Genomic DNA, 19,015 nt, shown 5'->3' on the forward strand with positions numbered 1-19,015 from the left:
GGGCAGCAGTGAAGAGGCTTCTGGAGGCCCTGGACTTGGGTGTGGCTCTGGATGGGCAGTAGGCGGTTTCCTATTTAGGAGGTAGATGACTAAGGCTCTCTGCCAGATTCAACTCAGGGGTTGGGGCAGGGAAGCTTCCAGAACAACCCACGGTTGGGCATGAAGCCTTGCTGTGCCCCCCTTTCCTCTGTTCCTGGCTTTAACCAATGAATGAGTTTCTGGCCACCGGTAAAACTCATGGATCCCAGGTTGCATAGACGGGGGCCACCGTCCTCCAGGTTTTGGTTCTGCTACTTCAAGTTGCTACCTTATAAACATCCTGTAGTTCAGACTCAGCCTCCCAGGTGACCACAGTTGTCCCAGAGCTTCATGGGGGCTGGTTGCAGGAGAGGGAGACTTAGATTTCTCACCACCTTCACAGTAAGACGCAGTCCTCTCACTCTCCCGGGCAGGACGGTCCGCAGAGCCTGCGGCAGTGGCCTGCTGACAGGTTGGGTCAGGAACCGGCTGGCCACGGGTGTGTGCAGAGTTAGAAGTGCCAGGTCCATTTGTGACATTTAGGTGTTGCCATTTTGAACATGGATTTGAAAGCATTTCTTCCCAGAAGTTGTGGTTGGGTGTTGAGATTTGGGAAAGCAAAGCAAGCTCTGGCGACTTAGCAGAAGGAGGGTCCCCTGGAATCTGGGGGATCAGACCTTAGGTCCTGGATCTGTTCTCTGTCCAAGGCCAGGCTCCCCGCTGGCAGAATGGGAACGCTGTTGGCTGAGCTTCCCGAACTTAGGGGCTGCCTCGTCAGTGTACATGTGTGTATGTGTGTGTGCACACGTGTGTGTATGCGTCATCAGTGTCTGGCCGCGGCCACCACTCACTGAATGCCTCCACTCTCTGTATCCAGACTGAGAAGAATTTGCTTAGATCCTGTGCCCAGCCAGGCTTTTGCAAGCATGGCTTGCTTTGACGGTTCCGAGCAGAGTAACGGCGTTAACCCAGCCCACGCTGTGTCAAATGCTGATGGCATTTGCGTTTAGATGGATGAGGTGGGCCTCTCGCTCAGACCTCAGCAAGCACCCTCCTTGTGCTCTCTTGATTTACAGCCTCTGACCCCCTGGCCTTGCCAGGTCCCCTTCCAGGTGAGAACCCCTGACCCAGAGCTAATCCTCCCCTGATAAGGGATTTCAGGCAGCGGTTGGGATGGAGGGCCGTGGCTTCATCTTATCTGAAATACAAGAGTCTCACCATCTGTGCTAAGAACCACAAAGTCCTTCGGGTGTTAGCTTTTTGAAATGGACTGGATCCTGTCAGAAGAGTTAAGTGCGATGTCAGAAGCTGTTAATGAGTCATGACCGGCCCTGAGCTGCCACCTCAGAATCCATTGCTTTTCTAGCCCAAGTGGTGTCAGAGAAATCGACTCAGAATTCATGTCGTCCTGGACGAGTTTGCATGAATTAGCCCGTGTCAGTCTCCCAGGGATGGCTGGAAGCATTAAGTAGCATTACCCCAGGACAGACCGTGAACAGAGGCACTGAGAGTTGGCTTGATTTCACCGGGGTCCTTGGCCCCCAACTTGCCCCCATCCCTGTGGGACCCACTGCAGGAGCGAGCGTGTCCTGTGCTCTGGGGCAGGGTTCTGAAAGCCAGGTGGCTGTTGACCTGCCTGCAGCTCCAGTACATCCCTAGACTCCAGCCAAGTGCATGTTTATCCCGCTCTCGCTTTTTCCTCCTGCCCTTTATGACTAGCGTCGGCATCGCTCCTGCCCTTCGATGCTGCACCTGCTGTAGCAGCAGGCACCCGGGGATCCCCGCCCGTGCCCTGCATCCTGTCTCCAGAGCACTCTGTCCCTGGCACCCTGCCTTGGGGACCAGTGGCTGGTGGGTTCTCTGAGAGATGAAACTAGAAGTGGGCCCGACCCCCTGGTTTCCCTAAAACCCCAAGTCACACAACTTGTACATGAGAGTGAACTCAGAGGGTGTGTACATGTGGCGTGGGGAGGGGTTTCTTTCCTGTCCCCTTGTTTAAAAGCTCTTGCAGACCCACTTTTACCAGATCGCATCTCAGTCGAGCCCCTTCCGGCCGCTTCCCTCCCGGCCTGGACGGTGGCACGTTGGCTGGGTGAGTTAAGCTCAGATCCAATCCGGTGAATTTCCTTCTGTGTCCTCCGTGGGGAGAACTTCCCCAGTAACGGGCAGGATTGCAGCCTTCCCTGCAGAGCCTGCAGGTGCATTTCTGCCAAGGCAGGGCTCAGGCATTTTGGCAATGTCACCAATACGGGAATGACTCCAGACTTGAAGTGTTTGACCAGCAGAAGCAAAAGCCTGAGAGAGAAAGGGGCTGAGCTGCTCGTGAGCGTCCTCCTCCCAGCACGTGCACGCATCCCCTCCTTCCATCTCGTGCCTGATGTGGTTGCAGTGTCACCCTGCCTCCCATCTCTTCAGACTTACCGAATGGAGGGGGTGGGCTTTCAGATCCCACGGATGTGACTTTATCACACGCTCCCTTTGGAAAGGGCTGCAAATTGGAGCGGACCCAGGGGTCCTCAAGAGGGAAAAGTTCCCCACGCATTAAGGGAACAGGGAGGTGTTTTGTAAGAAGGGGCAGCTGGGAAAATCCTTTATTTTGCCTCTGTAGAGACAGTTATCACGTGCCAATTCCTTTTAAATAAATGGGTCTCTGCCATTTATTGGGATGCTCTCTTGGCGATGGTATTGATGGTGGCAATGAGGGTGTTCCTGGGGTCGGACTCTATGCCCTGTAGCTCTAGGAGTCCAAGCAGGTACTTCAGGAGGGGCTGGAGGGAAAGCATGGGCTTCCAGAGGGAAAGGAGTTTTGGAAAGAGTGGGGCGGGGGCAGAGGTACCTCTCCCGGCCTCGTGGTGGGCAGCTGTCCCTCTGGGGCCTGGGGCCGGGTCTGGCCAGGCAACTGTCACCACTTTCTAATTCCAGAACATTTCTGTCAGCCCCAAATGAAACCCCGTGCCCACTGGCAGTCACTCCCCAGTCCTTGTCTTCCAGCCCCAGGTGACCTCGTCTTCCTTCTCTACGAATTTCCCTCGTCTGGACATTTCACACAAGCGGAACCGTGCAGCGTGTGGCTTTTTGTGACAGGTGTCTTTCACTTTGCCTGATGACTTGAGGGTTCATTCATTTTGTTTCGGTACTTCACTCCTTTTTTATGGCCGAATAATGTTCCGAAGTGTGGCTAGACCCCATTGTGTTGATTCATTCATCAGCAGGTGGGTATTAGGGTTATTTCCACCTTTTGGCTATTGTGATTAATGCTGCTATGAACCTTCTTATACGTGTTTTGACCTTGGGCTGTTCTTATACTGCCGATGTTTCCTACTACTTTGTGAAATTTCCACTTCTTTGAGTCCCAGTTGGTTTTCCTTTTCTGGATATTTCTTCTGTCTTTATGGGGCTTACACCAGGAATCACACTGAACGTCCTGCGGGTCTCCTGTCCCACTTTGCCGACTCCTCCCAGGAACATTCGGGAACCCACCAAGTCTTTTTCAGTATCAGTTAGGTAACCCCATGCACAAAATTCCACCTCTGTAGCTTTGAAAGATTTGAGCCCTTTCAAAAACACTGAGCCGCAGGGCTCCCTTTTGGCCACACATCAGCAGAGTGTCACAAGGCCATGTTGTTTCAGGAGAGGTTGACACTAACAGCCTGAATGGGCTCTGTGTGATGGAAACCCACAGGTGGGAGCAGAGGAGACATGACGGTGTTTGGGGCGCGAGTAGCAGCACAACTGCCAAGACCTGAAGGTCACACTGGTGCCAGTTGCCATGCATTCATGGAGGCTGTCGTGGTTCATTTGTGAAGCTGCCGTCAACATGAGGAGAACCCACCCTGCGCCCCACGCAGTAGAAAATGAGCCACACGAAAGGCCAGGCTTCTTTTGACACACAGCTAGTCACACAGCTTCGTTCTGTTAGAAATGGAGAAAAGAGACCACTGGCTGGGGTACAGCTGTTTCTGTCTCTTCCTCATTGTCGGCACCTTATTCTGTGTTTTTTTCACACGGTTGTCAGCTTTGGGATGCAGAGGTCTGATTTGAAGACTGTCTCCTGTAGAAGGCTAGGACCTCCACCCCCTCTGGACATGACCTTGGCTACAACGCGGCCAGGCCCCATTTGTCTCAGTCCTCAAACCAGATCTTTCAGATTTCCGTTTCTAACGTCTTTTCTTTTGATGTGAATTCTTTGACGCAAAGCATTGTGTGATCAGTTAGTCACTTCCTTTATTGCAGTGACAGTGTTATTTGCAGAGTGGGCACAATGACGTCAGTTCCCTCGACAGGAACGGGGCTTGGTCAGGACCCTTTGCCGAACGCCAAACTGAATAGACCTTCTTGCACAAGCGGTGCATTGTGTTCCGCAGTAAGAGAGATGCTTTCTCCTGAGCACGAGTGTAACCTGTGCCTTGGTGGCCGTTTGGGGGGTTTGTTGGAGAAATCTGTGTCTGGGACCTGCTGGCTCTGTCCCGCCTCCGCCCCTTCAGGCTGATTGGGTGGTGACGTTTGTGAAGGTTCCGGTTGTGCTGTGGGATCCTGGAGGCATCAGAACGGCTTTGCTTGTTTGCTCTGGTGTCTTAGGTTCATTTAAGACCCGGAGCGTGTAGCTGTGCTGTGACCAGCATGCGATCAAAGCACAGCGGGAAACCGTTCGCTGAAGCCCACCTAAGTTACACATGAAGAGGCCTGAGGTGCAGAGGTGCTGCTGGGCAGCACGTGGAGGTCTGGGTGTGCAAGGAATCCCCGAAAGATAGGCCGTGTGCAGTTAACACTGACAGTGAACTTGGCCACATCGAGCTTGAAAGACAGACACAGCCCCAGGAGACGGAGGGTGTAAAGGCAAAGGCTTCCTGGCAGATACGCCGAAGAAAGCAGACGATGCTGAAACTGTGGTTTGTAAACCCAGGCAGCTTGGTGCTGGCTCCGCACGTCAGCTTGTCAGCCCGGGAGGCTTGGAAGGGAACACTGGTCCCGCCGGGTGGCTCTCGAATAGAAGCCTTTTCCCCGCCTCCTGAGCCTCCAGGGTTCAAATTTCACTAAACCTGATTGCAGGAAACCCCGCCCTCGTGTTTACATCGCGCTGGCCTTTTTGGGTGGAACCAAAGTCCTTTTCTTAGCTAACAAGATCTTCCACCTTCCACTACCTAGAGAGGGAGGCTGGGTCCCTGCGGGGGACACATGCCCCCATCCCGGAATGCTGCGTTCTGGGGTTGAAGGCTTTCTTCAGGGCCCAACAGATGTGGGCTGAACAAGCCGCAGGGCTGTCTGGAAGGAAGGTGAGCAGGGAGCATGTGTGTGCATGTGTGCGCGCGTGTGCACGGCTTCTGCTAGGCTGCAGAGACCCTCAGTTGAGACCAGAGAGTTGCCAGCCAGAAAAAGTACCAGAGGGATAGGATGGCACTCCCGGGAGAGGAGAGGGTGTTCGTTGATGAGGAACGAGCTGAACAGCAGTTTTAACCTGGCAAGAGGGGAAGCCAGGGAGGCCTCCGGGAAGACTGTTCGTTTGCAGTTTAGAGGAGTCTTAGCTGCTTCTGCCCTTGGAGATTCAGTGATGGCTTGGAGTGGGGTTTATGTGCAGAAGCTCGTGGCCGGCCTGCGGCTGGCTGGCCCAGGTGGCCCCTGAGTGGGGCCGCAGGACCTCCTGTTTTCACTGGAGTGCCTGGAAGGGAATCGGCTGCCAAGATAAGCGCCCTCGACAGGATGGCCCGAGCTGGGGTGTTGGTTGGACAGGAGAGGGGCCCCCTTAGGAGTGGTCCTGCCAGCATCGTGTCTGTGTGGGTTGTCTGGGGCATGGTCACTGTGGCCGGGACACGCCTGCTGCCTCCCCACTGTGAAGCCCAACGCTCCTTTATCGCAGCATTCTGGGCCTCGCCCAGGGGACCGCCAGGAGTGCTTGGAATCGGTGTGGCTCCAGCTTCCCAGGTGCTGGGCCCCGACATTGGCGCATCCCTTCCCGGACAGCCCTGTGCCTCTCTGGCTGGAACGCGCCCCCTCCTGCTCTCACTGTTTTTTTCAAGAATTTACAGCCTGCCTCGGTTTTAGAAAACATTTACACAAGAGCTCGACTTGGCTCCAAAGGGAGCGGTTTCCATCTGCGCCCCTGGCAGGCCAGGTGCCACCTCCCCGCCTGGCATTCAGTGGGGTAGTTTTGGGTTCGGGGGTTCGGGCAGGCGTTTGCTCGCAAGGTATGAGGATAGCATATCCAGAGAAGCTCCGTGCCCTGTGGAGTTATTTCTGGAACTCGGCCTGAGGAGGGGCTTGGGCCAGGCTCTCACACCCCTGGGGTTCCTAGCAGCTCATCGCCATCTTCTGCCTTTTGTTTAGGGGAAAAGGGCACATTTCACCTCACCTGTGACATATCTATCAGTCACCGTCTGTGCTGTTGTAGCTTGAAGGTAATATTCTCAGAGGCCCCAGCGTGGCCATCCTTTCTTAGCTCTCGATAGTTTTGGAATAGGAGCTAATTCAGTACAAACACAGGGGAGTCTTATTGACTTGGTAAGATGACAAGGACTCCGCCGAGAGGGACGCCGGCCTAGCCTGGGTGTCTCTCCTGATCGTGAAAGTTCTGCACCCTCCACAGGCCCCCGAGGGAAGAGGCGTCCCTGGGACACTTCCAAAGCCACCTGCAGCTCTCTACCTGGCCAGAGGATGTAGAGGGTCACTGACCCCGCCCAGCCCAGCCTCCTGCCCTGGGCCCATCCCCCTTCCAGCTGCTTTGCTCTGTGGCAGTGCTCGCCAGGCCTCAGAGACTGGGACCCCAGGTGCCCCCTCTGCCTGCACACCGCCCAGCCGGCACTGAGATGCTCGCCTGCTTCTCGACATCTTGCAGGGCTGGGCCGGTGCCAGGGCGCATTCTGAAAATCGAAAGCTGGGCCGTTTGTCGCTGGTTCCACAGCTGGTCAGTCAGAGCTGCTGCAGCAGGTCTGGGAGAAACGGTCTCTGACCACCAGGGTGAGGGTCCCGAGATGTGCAGAGGTAAGGAAGGCCCCTGGGTGTGCTTTGGAAGATCCGCCCATGTGGCTGTCATCCTGCCTCTGAGCCCTGTGGAACGGGGCACAGTTCCCACGACCGCGCGTCTTCAGCAGAGGCGAGTTTGTGGTGAGCCCACTGAGACGATGCAGAGGCCCTCGGCGTCACTCAGCTAGCTTACTGCTACCGCTTTTGTCCTCGTGGTTATTGGTCCCAGAGGAAGCTGAGAAGCTAAGCAGATCGCGTGGCTCGAACAGTGTTTTACAGCTGGTGAGAGCTGGCGGGTGGGCTGCTTGGCCGGCCGGAGGGCCGCGCTGTGCAGTTTGGGTTATAGAACCTTCAGGTGGGTTTTGTAAAATTCCATCTTTTACTTTAGGTCTCTGTTAAAAAGCAATTCTTCAACATAATTCCGAAGTGTAAGGTCAGTCAGGCTGAGTCAAGAATACTCATTAACGGGACAGCACGAGGCATTCTTATCATTCCCCAGGCTCTGGGCTGGAGGGAACACGGACAGGAACCCTGAATCACCAGGACAAGTGTGGGGATGGGCAGGGACAGTGTTCACCCAGTGCCCACCTGTGCTTTTCCCTTTGTGTTTGGTCTCACCGAGTCGCCATGGTGATCCTGGGGCAGACCTCATCCAACACCTGTTGCCCGGCAACTTCTCCAATAAGGGAAGTGAAGCACAGAGAGGTTGAGTAACTCGCCCAAGGTCACACAGCCGCGGGGAGGAGTTTTAATTAGGATTCACACCCAGGTGGATTATGCCAGAAAGTCCAGAAGGGGACTGAGGATGTGCACATAAATCACTCCAGTGAAAAAGTTAAAACAAGCTCTATGCCACGAGGGGGGCACGAAGGGACCCTGACAACTATCCCGGAGAGGAGAGAGCTCTCACCATCTCAAGGAGTCTAGGAGGAGGAAGGAAGGTCCTGGAAGAGAGGGGGAAAGTGGAGGAATTTAAGGCGGCGGGGGCGGGAGCAGAGAGAAAAGGAGATGGGGGGGAGGAGGGGGCAGGCGGACACAGTGCATGGGGGGTGGCCCATTGCACTGTGAGCCTCATTTCTGTCTTGATTTCATGACCTTTTTAAAAATCGAGGTGTACTTTATTGGGTTGGCCAGGAAGTTCGTTTGGGTTTTTTGTAGCATGGAGACACCCGAACAAAGTTTTTGGCCAACCCAATGCGTACCTAGAGTAAAGTTTACTCTGTTTACTGCAGCACATCTAGGGGTTTGACTTCCTATCCTGCAGCTCCCACCACAGCTAAGACAAAGAACACGTCTGTCACCCAAATTGTCCCTGGTGGCCCTTTGTAGCAGCCTCCCTGCCGCGAGCCCAGTGCCTGCCCCCGATCTCTTCCCTCAGGATGTCAGTGAAGACTCTGCAGTCCGGCTGCTCACTCAGTGCTTTGGGTGTAGTTGCAGGTGACGGCATCATTTGTCTTTCTTTCTTCTCAGACACTTTTCCCGGGAAGCCCGCGGCTGGTAGACTCATGGCGTCTGGTATTGGGACATTTTGATGGGGTCAGTTGGTTTAGCTGAGTAGTGAGTGAGCCGATTGGAGGGGCGAGCTGGAGGTGGTCCGAGGCGGGGCCGGCCGCAGGAGGCGGGAGTGACCGACTGCTCCGCAGTCTGCGCCCGGAGACGCAGCCTGTCTCCTGCTGAGTCAGGGTGGGCGGGGAGCCTTCCCTTTATCGGGGCTCCCAAGGGGCTGTGGGTGCGGTAGGCAGGGACCAAGTGGTGTACCCAGGAACAGCTCATTCATTGTAAGGACAGAAACGCGCAGCCTGCCATGGCTCCTGCTGCTGTAGCCTAGGAAACAGACGTAACACTGCCATCATCAACCCGGCAGCCTCAAAACACAGGATCCTGTCCCGACAGTGCACCATTTCGGGAGTTAGGGAGGAAAACAGAGTGCTTAAGTAGTTTCTAAGGAGTGTTTGTGTGTGTGTGTGTGTAAAAAGAAAATATTTAGGGAAATTCCTTTCCGAAATTAAATTGTTAATTTCACATTAAAGTGGTCGGTCAGGTTTAGAATTCCAGTGTTTTAAAAAAACAGAAAGCATGGATTTGGGAGTAGGGCAGAGGTAGGTTTGAATTCCAGATGATCTATTCAGTAGCCTTTTATTATCTTAAATATTAGCGTAACCTCTCTGAGCCTCTGTTTTCTCATCTATAAGATGGGCTTGTCGATTACTGCCTCGCAGGATTGCTTTGGGAATTAAGTGAGGTCCATCCCTGGAGCGTGACAGTGTCCTGGCACATAAGAGGTGCTTAAACAGAGCCTTTGTCTTTAGAGTGTCAGCCCCATTGCAGGAGACGGCTTTCCTGCATTCTCTCTTTCTCTGATGACAGAAGTAACGATTCCTTGCAGCCTCACCTGAGAGCAGCTGTTCCCGGATGCATCCCTTCTTGCAATCCTGCTCTCTCTTTCTGCCTCTGCTAACCCGTCAGATGCTGTGAAGTGTGCCCTCCGTTTCTTGACCCTCTCCCTGTTCCCCAGGCTGGTTCATCCCAGCGTGTAGTCGGGACTCTACTGAATATTCCATTTCAATCTCCGTAAACAACTAACCAGCAGCTGTGGCGAGTGCTTGGTAAACTCGTGTGACTGTTCCCGGAGAGGAGTTCTCTGTTTTTCTCTGTTGAAGACTTGCAGGGAGGATCCTGTTAGCTCTTTTGAAATGAAAAGTTGCTTTTCAAGCAAACCTTTCACGAAAGTAAAACGTAAGATTCATGGAGTCAGTATACAGAAGAAAGAAAGATTTCAGCGAGCTTAACGAAGCCCTCGGGTTTGCTCTTTTGTTTGAAATGGATTTTTTGTGTTGGCATCAGGCCCAGGGGACAGCTGAACTTACTACAGATCAGTTTTACACCTTCTCGTTAGCCGAGTGGTTGGTGCTCAGATGGTGGTGGAGCTGAGATGCTGCCTTCCCTTCGGCTAATTCTTCACACACCTGTGAGCACATACCTGTGAGCGCAGGTGGGCATCGGTTAATCTGCGTTCAGCCAGGATGAGAAGGAATGTTTTCGTGTTTTTTAGGTCTGCCTCACTTTCTTTGCTTACTTTTGAAATATTTGGGGGGTGTCTCTTCTCCTTCTTGTGAGATAGCCCCCTTTCAAAAGTCGGGTGGGAATGGGCAGGGAACCGGCACACGGTGGCAGAGCAGGGGCGGGGAGTCTGTGCTGCGGTTTCTGCTCTTTAACGAGGCAAGAATGTCCGCTGGCTCTTTTCTTTCTTCTGGTTCTTTTCCAGATGGGAACCTCCCTGGTGTGTCATTCAGCGGAAGCGATCAGAGCCGTAGTTAACATTTGTTTGATTTTTAACTAGGCCCCGGATGCAGGGAAATCATTACCAGAAAACTCACAGGCCTCCTTTTGGAAGGGGCCCTGGGTCCTGGTCGGTGGGGCAGGGATGGCGGGAAGGGACAGGACACAGAGCAAGTGGTCGATCCTGCACTGGGACAGGCAAAGGCTCTTGTCCTGCATCTGCAGTGGAAAAGCTGGGGGTCCTGGGCGGGTCACATCTCTGTCTGGAGATTGGGGTCTTCATCTGCAGAATGAGGATTCATTCAGTTCCCCCAGACTCCCCTTGAGCTGGAAGCACAAAGTTAAAATGTGTCATTTAAATCTACGAAAGGATGCAAGGGGCGGATGAAGTGAATGCCTTCCAGACGTCTTCTGCTGGCCCCGCACTCACCCCAGCTTTGATAGCAGATGGAGCTGAGCTTCACACCCCCAAGCCTCCTTCACCCCAGGGGTCCCACCTCCTTTCCCCTGGGAGCCCTTGGTGGTGGCAGTGGGACCCCAGCCGTGCCAGGGATCACAGAGGGAGTTTGGCTATATCGGCTCTCTGAAAATTACTTTCTGCATCACTTTTCCAAATCTGAATTAAAAGGGGCACTCTACCATCAGTTAAGTCAGGGTGTCCTTAGAGACTGACCAAGGTTTTGGGGGGCTTCATACACCAAGGCTGGAGCTTGCGTCTCATTTTCCATGGAGGGTTTGGCAGTCAGTCAGTCGTGCAGTGACCCCCTCCCCCCAGCCCCCCCAGATAACTTTCGTCCCTGGTTGTGATTCTGTTTTCATTGCTCTCACCCTGCAGTTTTCACATGGGGTCTCAGAAAACAAAACACCAGCCCCGTAGGCAAGGTCGCCCTTCTCTAGATGTGGTTTAGAGGCGGGCCATGAGTAGGTGGGTGCACCCCGCCCGTCCCTGCAGCTGTGGGAACGAACCTGCTTGGGAAAGTCCATCTTAATGGCAGGAGGATGGAGGAGACGGGAAATGGTAAAGATGCGGTGCCATTGTTATGCACCTACTGTATGCCGGGGCTCTGTCTTGCCCTCATCCCACCCCCAGTCCTGTGGCTGCACAGGTAGTGTTCAGACGTCCCTCGGACCTTTGCCCCTCTGCCTGCACGTTGGGTCACATTTAGGTTTGCACCTTTTGTTTTCTTTGACGTTTTGGAATCCACTCGTTGACTTTGGCACCTTTCCAGTCGGGTTGCACTTGAAGGCCCACCCGCTGGGGCTGTGCGGTCTACCTGGGGGAGAGGTTGTTATGATGTCTGGGGAATGGAGGCCCTGGGGCTGCAGGTGGTCAAGGGCTGTGGGCACTTCTACCTTCAGAAGGTTGGTTAGTTATTTTTAGTCTTTTAACCAGCTAAGGCAGATGAACCTCTTTTCAAAATAGCTCCCCAGGCTTTGTCATGTGAGAACAAGCCAGAGCATTCAGTCTGTCAGTACTCGGTGCCCACTGGGTGCCAGGGGCTGGTTCCTAATGCTGGGGATACCACAGGGAGCAAAAAACAAACCCCTGCCCTCCTGGAGCCCACATTCTTGTGGGGGAGACAGTCTGCAGTAGGTCTGAAGGTAGGTGTGTGCCACAGACAAACACCCAGCAGGCAGAAAACGGCACGAGCAAAGGCCCTGGGGCAGGGGAGTGCCTGCCGTGGTCTGGGAGCAGCAAGGTGGACAGGATAGAAATGAGCACAGTCAGGGAATGCCAGGCCTTGTCCACCTTGGAAGGGGCTTTTAATAATTATGGCTACCCTCAGGACTTTCCTGGTGGCGCAGTGGTTAAGAATCTGCCTGCCAATGCAGGGGACACGGGTTTGAGCCCTGGTCCGGGAAGATCCCACATGCCGTGGAGCAGCTGAGCCCGTGCGCCGCAACTACTGAGCCTGCGCTCTAGAGCCTGCGAGCCACAACTCCTGAGCCCGCATGCTGCAACTACTCAGCCTACGCGCCTGGAGCCCGTGCTCCGCAGCAAGAGAAGCCCGCGCACCGCAGTGAAGAGTAGCCCCCGCTCGCCGCAACTAGAGAAAGCCCGCACGCAGCAACAAAGACCCAACACAGCCAAAAATAAAATAAATAAATACATAAAATTTAAAAAAAAGATAATTATGGCTACCCATCTCAGGAGCCTAGGTCCTGGGTTCTTTATATATGTTCTCTAATTCTTATAAGTGCATTGAAAGATAAGACTAATTATTCCTTTATAAGTGAAGAATCAGGGGATTGAACAGTCTAAATGTCCTGACCAGGAAAGTACAGAGTAAATGCAGAACAGGAGTCCATCTCCGGGTGCAGGGAAACTCAGTTTGAGTCCTTTTGCAAAGAGTGCAGGGCAGGGACAGCGGGTACCGGAGGCCCCTTTTCCTCCTCGCCCCAAGTCTGACTCCCATACTCCCTGGGATCACAAAGCATGGGCGCAGTAGGGTGTCTCTGGAGGCCCCTGGACAGCCCCCCAGAGGCCCTGTGCCTTTGGGAAGATTTGAGCTCCTACAAAGTGATTCAGAAGTTTGGGCGAGTCTGACTTCGAGGGTTCTCGGAGATGGTTCGTATCCTTTTCCTATAGATATACCATTTACTGGACATTTTCTGACATAGACAGTCACCTGTGTGTGTGGTAGGACGTTTAGCAAAGGGTCTGCGGTGGTGTCTCGCCACCCCCCCTGAGCAGCTCTGAGAGCCCATGAGACCGAGGCCGAAGTGCCCAGCGCCCGGCCTCGCACAGAGCCAGTGTTCAGTCCGTGGCAAGCGGGCTGGTTTTTAATGCGTTTATTATCATTTTAAGATTTCTGCTACTAATAAAAATAAGAAGAATGGGATTACTCGTAACTCGCAGCCAGGGGGAAATATCCTGTCCTGTTCCGTTTCCTGCAGGCCCTATGGACTGTTCCTCACGTGGGGTCGCCACGGGGTTCTACTCAAAATGATTAACGGGCACTGTGTGAATTTAAATCAGAAGAATCTTTGTACAGCTGCTTCTTGGCTTCCTTTTTTCCCCTTAACTCATTGCGCCAGTCCGTTTTCATTTAGATTCAGGGAGAAGGACTTGAGTCATGGGCGCATGGACATCTGTTTCTAGAAATCCCCACTGGCTGGCTGTGTGCTGGTCGTCTGTCCTGGCCTCCCCTCCGCTCTGGCGGGACTGGGATTCTTACGGAGGGGAGTGTGCTCTCCTGCTCTCTCTGCAGAATAGAAGGGAAACACCTGGTTCCCCAGGTCTTGCCTTAGTTGAGTTGTCCTGGCCACAGAGGGTCTCCCACAGAAGCCACGTTAGAAGGCTAGAAGAGCTAGAAGGACACTCATCTGTGTGCTGTGACTTTCGGTGTCCGTGTTTGAGCTTCATGTAGAGCACAGCCAAACCCTTGTTGTGCAGCTGGGCCAACACAGGGTCGGTGGCCCCAGGCCGGGTTGGGGTAGAGCCAGGACTTGAACTGGCGTCTGTTTGACGCTCCAGCTCCCGCTTCACCCACGGGCCGTTCTGCGTGAGCCCAGCAGCGTCCTAAGCATGGTGACCTAGTGGCTCACACATGGGTTGATTCTGCACTTTCACGGTTGTAGGGGTGACGTTTGCAGGTGCCCTGTAACTTGGGGGTGCTCGTTCCGGGGTCCTTGTGTGCAAAGCTGGGTGCAGCAGGTCCTCCCCCTGGCACCTTTGGGTCACTCGCTGACCCCACGCAGGGCATCATGACCGAGTGCTACCTCTTTGTGAGCAGGGCCCCGGGCGGCCAAGGGTTCCCAGGCTGCAGAGCCAGAGAGCATGGGTTCTGGTCCCACCCGGGCTTCCCCTTGACCTTGGGCAAGTTACTGACGCTCTTTCAGCATCAATTCTTTTTCTTTAGAAGGGGAATACGCTAGAAGGTTAGAGAAAATGTGCTGAGTGCACACCCCGTGATAGGTGCTCCGTGGCCACCGGCTGTCATTGACACCTGCCCCAATTACCCCGCAGCTGCATCCAGCTCCTGCCTCTGACTTAGATGCTCACGTCACCAGTTGCCTGCCTTGAAGACTTGGTTTATTTACCGTATTTTATGTATCATTTCTCCCCCCAGCCCTCCCCACCAGGCGCTACGTTAAGGCGAGGGTCGCTGAGATTCACACCGGCCTGCACTCCGGTGTTCGTTTGCCATCCCCCATCACTTCTAGCCCCGCTTCTTCCTCTTGGGCACAGTTGAGATAAGAAGGAAGCCGGGCTCGCATGTGCTCTCAGCACAGCACCCCCAGGTACCCCACAGATCTCTGTCCTGACGTGTCACCCCGGTGTTTTTTTAAAAAGCCGGAAGCTGCTGATGGTGGAGTGCACGCCGGGCCCCTCCAGAGCGGCCCCAGGCCCCCAGACAGCGTGGGTCAAGCCCTCTGCAGCTCCGTTATTGTGGTGGGGTGCCGGCAATTCCACAGTTGAGCAAACAGGGAGGCAGAGGACGATGGAGGGGGAGGGAGGTGCTGACCTCAAGCTCTCTTGCGCTGTTGGGTGCCCTCCCAGCTCTTTGCTGTGAGCCAGGGAGTGGTGACTGCCGCAGCCAAGGCCGTACTAATAGGAGCGCTCTTCCCACCTGCATCTGAGGCCTCATTTTGTTTTCTCGGCCGTCCTGATGCGTGGAGATCAGTGCTCACCCTTCTGTGTTCTGAGGTCCTGCCGTGTCTTGATCAGCACCTCCTTGGCCCAGAGACGCTGCACTAACGGGGAGGCAGGGCCGGGACGAGTTCCTGTGTTTTCTCTTTTCGTTGAGTCGCATATTTAGGTTTTAGAGGATCTCAGAAGGTTGAGGACAGCAGGCTCCTAAATCAGAGGTTCCGCTTACCGAGGACTGTTACCCACATCCCTGGAGGCCGCTTCATAGATGTTGACAGAAGCTCTCTCCTGTCTTAGGCGCCATGCATTCTTGAGTCTTAGAGATTTGTGAGCAGCGCTGTGTTCAGCTTTCAAACTAAGGACGCCATTAACAGTGAGCCCTCGAGGCAAGACGAGTCCGGTGTGGAGAGGCCCAGAGGTTCTCTAAATGACCGTTCTCTTTGCATAAAAATGTAGCAGCGATTCAGGGCCTGAACATGTTTGATTATTCAGTGTTTTTCGTTGGCATTTGCTTCGCAGGAGTGTATGTAGAATTTGGGGACCCTAGAGGCATCTCTGGCCCTGATTATTCTAAGTTGTCTGTTGTGAATGCATTTATTTGTTCAGACAGAAATACAGGCCTGTTCCAAGCGCGTGAAGCCCCTTTCCGTCCTTGACTTACAGTCCCTCTCTCCGTCTCTCCTTTTCTCCCCACCAGTGGTGCACACGCAGGGCCCTGTCGACGGCAGCCTTTATGCCAAGGTGGGAAAGAAGAGCGCCTCGGATCCCAGTGTCCCAGGTGGGTCCCCCGCTGTCCCGGCCGCCAGCAGCCCAGACCACAGCGACCACACCCTGTCTGTCAGCAGTGACTCGGGCCACTCCACGGCCTCGGTGAGGACCGACAGGACCGAGGAACACCTGGCTCCAGGACCCAAGAGGGGCCTGAGCCCCCAAGAAAAGGCCGAGCTGGATCAGCTGCTCAGTGGCTTTGGTCTCGAAGATTCTGGAAGCCCCCTCAAGAACATGAGTGATGCTTGCAGCAAGTACAGCGGGACCCGCCACGTCGTACCGGCCCAGGTCCACATGAACGGAGACAGCACCCCCAAGGACCGAGAGACGGACATCCTGGACGACGAGATGCCCAGCCATGACCTGCACAGTGTGGACAGCATCGGGACCCTCTCCTCCTCCGAGGGCCACCAGTCAGCCCACCTGGGCCCCTTCACCTGCCACCAGAGCAGCCAGAACTCCCTCCTGTCTGATGGATGCAGCAGCGCCGCTGGCGACGATCAGCACGGCGCTCTTGCCCCGGATCTGGGCCTCGCCGTGGAGCCCCCGTACGAGCGCGAACAGGCTTTCGGGAGCCGCGAGCCCAAGCAGCCGCAGCCTGTGCTCAGGAAGCCCTCCGTGCCCGCCCAGACGCAGGCCTACGGGCAGAGCAGCTACTCCACGCAGACCTGGGTGCGCCAGCAGCAGATGGTGGCCGCTCACCAGTACAGCTTCACCCCCGACGGGGAGGCCAGGCTCGGCGGCCGCGGCACCGCTGACGGTTCTGGCCTGGCGCAGACCCAGCCTAGGGTCCCGCTCACCCCTACCCGGGGGACCAGCAGCAGAGTGGCCGTCCAGAGGGGCATAGGCCCCGGGCCACATCCCCCCGACACACAGAGACCCCCTCCCGGCAAAGCAGCGCTCAAACCCAGGATTCCAGATGTCAGAGTCGTGAACGGTACTGGCCCGGAGCTGAGCACAGACCCTTCCCCTGGCTCACCCACCCTGGACATCGACCAGTCCATCGAGCAGCTCAACAGGCTGATCTTGGAGCTGGACCCCACCTTTGAGCCCATCCCCACCCACGTGAACATGCTGGGTAGCCAGGCCAACGGCCCCGCAGCCCCAGACGGTGTGGGAGGTGGGCTGCGGGCGAGTGGCCGCCTGCAGGACACGGGAGAAGGCCCTGGCAGGGCCCCCGCGAGGCAAGGTGAGCCGCTGTTCCATGGGATGCATGCTTGCCCGGGTCTGTGTTTTGCAGAATAGGGATTTATGGAAGAGCGCCGGGCTCGACGCAGGGTCCGGGGGAGGGGAATGAGGAGGATGGTTGGGGCCCTGGGCACAGCCTCGTGGGGACAGGCAGGTAACCGTGCACTCCAGTTACCGAAGATGTCTCCTGGCTGGCCACGCAGGGGACGGGAAGGCCGTCCGTGGGGCAGCAGCCTGTGAGCTGGAGAGCCAGGGCCATGGAGGTGGCTGGAGGCGGGCAGTGGCAGGGATGCCAGAGGGGCAGGTTCCGGAGAGTTGGGGCCGAGAGACGCGGCGAGAAACCCGGCCACCAGGCCCGGCTGCAGGGTCGCGGGCCCTGAGGGCATCCCTGTGTGCACCCTGCAGCTCTGGGGGCTGTCCTGGGTAGGAGGTGGGCACTGTGCAGGCTCTCACCCTTAGGGCACGGCTGTGCAAGGCCAGGGCCAGGCCTTCCTGCCCACCTGCGAGACCTGGGAAAGCTGGGGGTAGCTGTGGCGGACAGAGGTGGCCTCTGGGTGTACGGCTGAGTGGACGTGGGGCAGGGAGTTGGGATCCGGCCTGTGACAGGCTCTCCACGTTGGTGAAGCAGAGGCTGTGGGCCCCGGAGAGCTGGCCAGGGCGGCCTGGGAGGGTGCCCCGCCGGCCGGGGGCACTGGGACAGAGGTGGGGTGTCCGGGTCAAGGAATGGAGTGTCCGTCTAGAAGCTTCCACACAGAGGAGGCGGATGGGGCCAAGGCAGACGTCCAAGCCTGCTGGGGTCTGGGGGGCTGGAGGGAGGTGTGGAGCTGCAAGGACCCGGAGGTCACCTCGGGGCTGAGAGTGAGGCCAGGCCCTCCCGCGTCGGCGTGTTGGCGTGCGTCCACCTCTGGGGCATCAGCTGGTTCCCTAAAGGCCCTGCCTCTAGAGGTAAAGACAGGAGGGGTGACAGAGGAAGAGCTCTGTCGCCTCCCCTTACTCCCGAGTTTGACCCTGAGTGCCGAGCCAGGATAATGATGGGGCAGGGGTGCCGCTCTTCCCGCAGACATTGTTCTTGGGGCCCTTTCATCTTCTTAGGCCCCTCGGCTACAGAGGCGGATCCTGTCTTACAGTTGAGTTTCCAGAGGTGTCAGGAAGTGGCCTGCCCAAGGTCACATAGGTCATTTGCAGTAGAGCAGGATTCGGCCCCTGTGGCTGCACCCAGAGGCCCTGCCCGCTTTGCAGTCAGATGGAGTGGATTTCAGACCCCCCCCCACCCCCCGGGTCCAGATGGCCTGGGTTACCTGAGCTTTGCAGACCTTGGTCCTGCTTAGCTGTGCATTTGGCTGACTGTGTGGCTTTGGGTTAAGGATGTAGTCTCTGAATTTCTGTTCGCTCTATCTGTTAAAAGAAACCCTATCACGTACCCGGCTGGTGGAAGTGTGCAGGACGTGCTGGTCCGCACGCCCCTGTAGGGTACCTGGATCATAAGTGCATGGCATCCCCTCTTCCCTGAGTACCTGTGCCCCTGGATGTAAGTAACTTGGAGCTAGACGGAGCTGGAAGAGCCTCCTGGGAGTAGATTATCAGACTCCACCCTGTAGCTGTAGGACAACAGTAGTAAGAGCAGCAGCTAAATAGTTGGAAGGATTTGGACGTATGAATTCATAGAATCAGACACATTCAGGAGATTCTGAGTTTTAAAAAGGTTTCACGGGCTTCCCTGGTGGCGCAGTGGTTGAGAATCTGCCTGCTAATGCAGGGGACACGGGTTCGAGCCCTGGTCTGGGAGGATCCCACATACCGCGGAGCAGCTGGGCCCGTGAGCCACAACTACTGAGTCTGCGCGTCTGGAGCCTGTGCTCCGCAGCAAGAGAGACCGTGATAGTGAGAGACCCGCGCACCCCGATGAAGAGTGGCCCCCGCTTGCCACAACTAGAGAGAGCCCTCGCACAGAAACGAAGACCCAACACAGCAAAAATAAATAAATAAATCTATAAACTCCCACCCCCATCATCTTCTTTAAAAAAAAAAAAGGGGTTTCATTGGGAACAAAGCTATCTTCATCCTGTCTCTTATCTCACCAAACCTACTTAAAAGAAATTGCTTGGAAAAATTAAAACCAGAAACCTTTTTTTTTGGATTAAAAGCTCCTTTGAGATTCGGAAGCAGTTGGAGGCAGCCGAGTGAGTGTATAGGGGGAGAAGGATTCCAAGG

At 55.5% G+C, this 19,015-nt stretch overlaps 1 protein-coding gene across 1 annotated transcript in view; it reads left to right on the plus strand.

Moving 5' to 3' along the window:
* TNS3 (tensin 3) overlaps positions 1–19,015 on the plus strand; it is a 188,087-nt gene that overhangs the window by 101,096 nt on the left and 67,976 nt on the right. Inside the window, exons 17-18 of the mRNA XM_065884480.1 lie at positions 15,546–16,805; positions 17,914–17,922. Of these exons, the coding sequence (XP_065740552.1) occupies positions 15,546–16,805; positions 17,914–17,922 (1,269 nt within the window). The remainder of the gene's footprint in view (positions 1–15,545; positions 16,806–17,913; positions 17,923–19,015) is intronic.

This window comes from Phocoena phocoena, chromosome 9 (genome assembly GCF_963924675.1).
Source record: "Phocoena phocoena chromosome 9, mPhoPho1.1, whole genome shotgun sequence".
Taxonomy (NCBI): domain Eukaryota; kingdom Metazoa; phylum Chordata; class Mammalia; order Artiodactyla; family Phocoenidae; genus Phocoena; species Phocoena phocoena.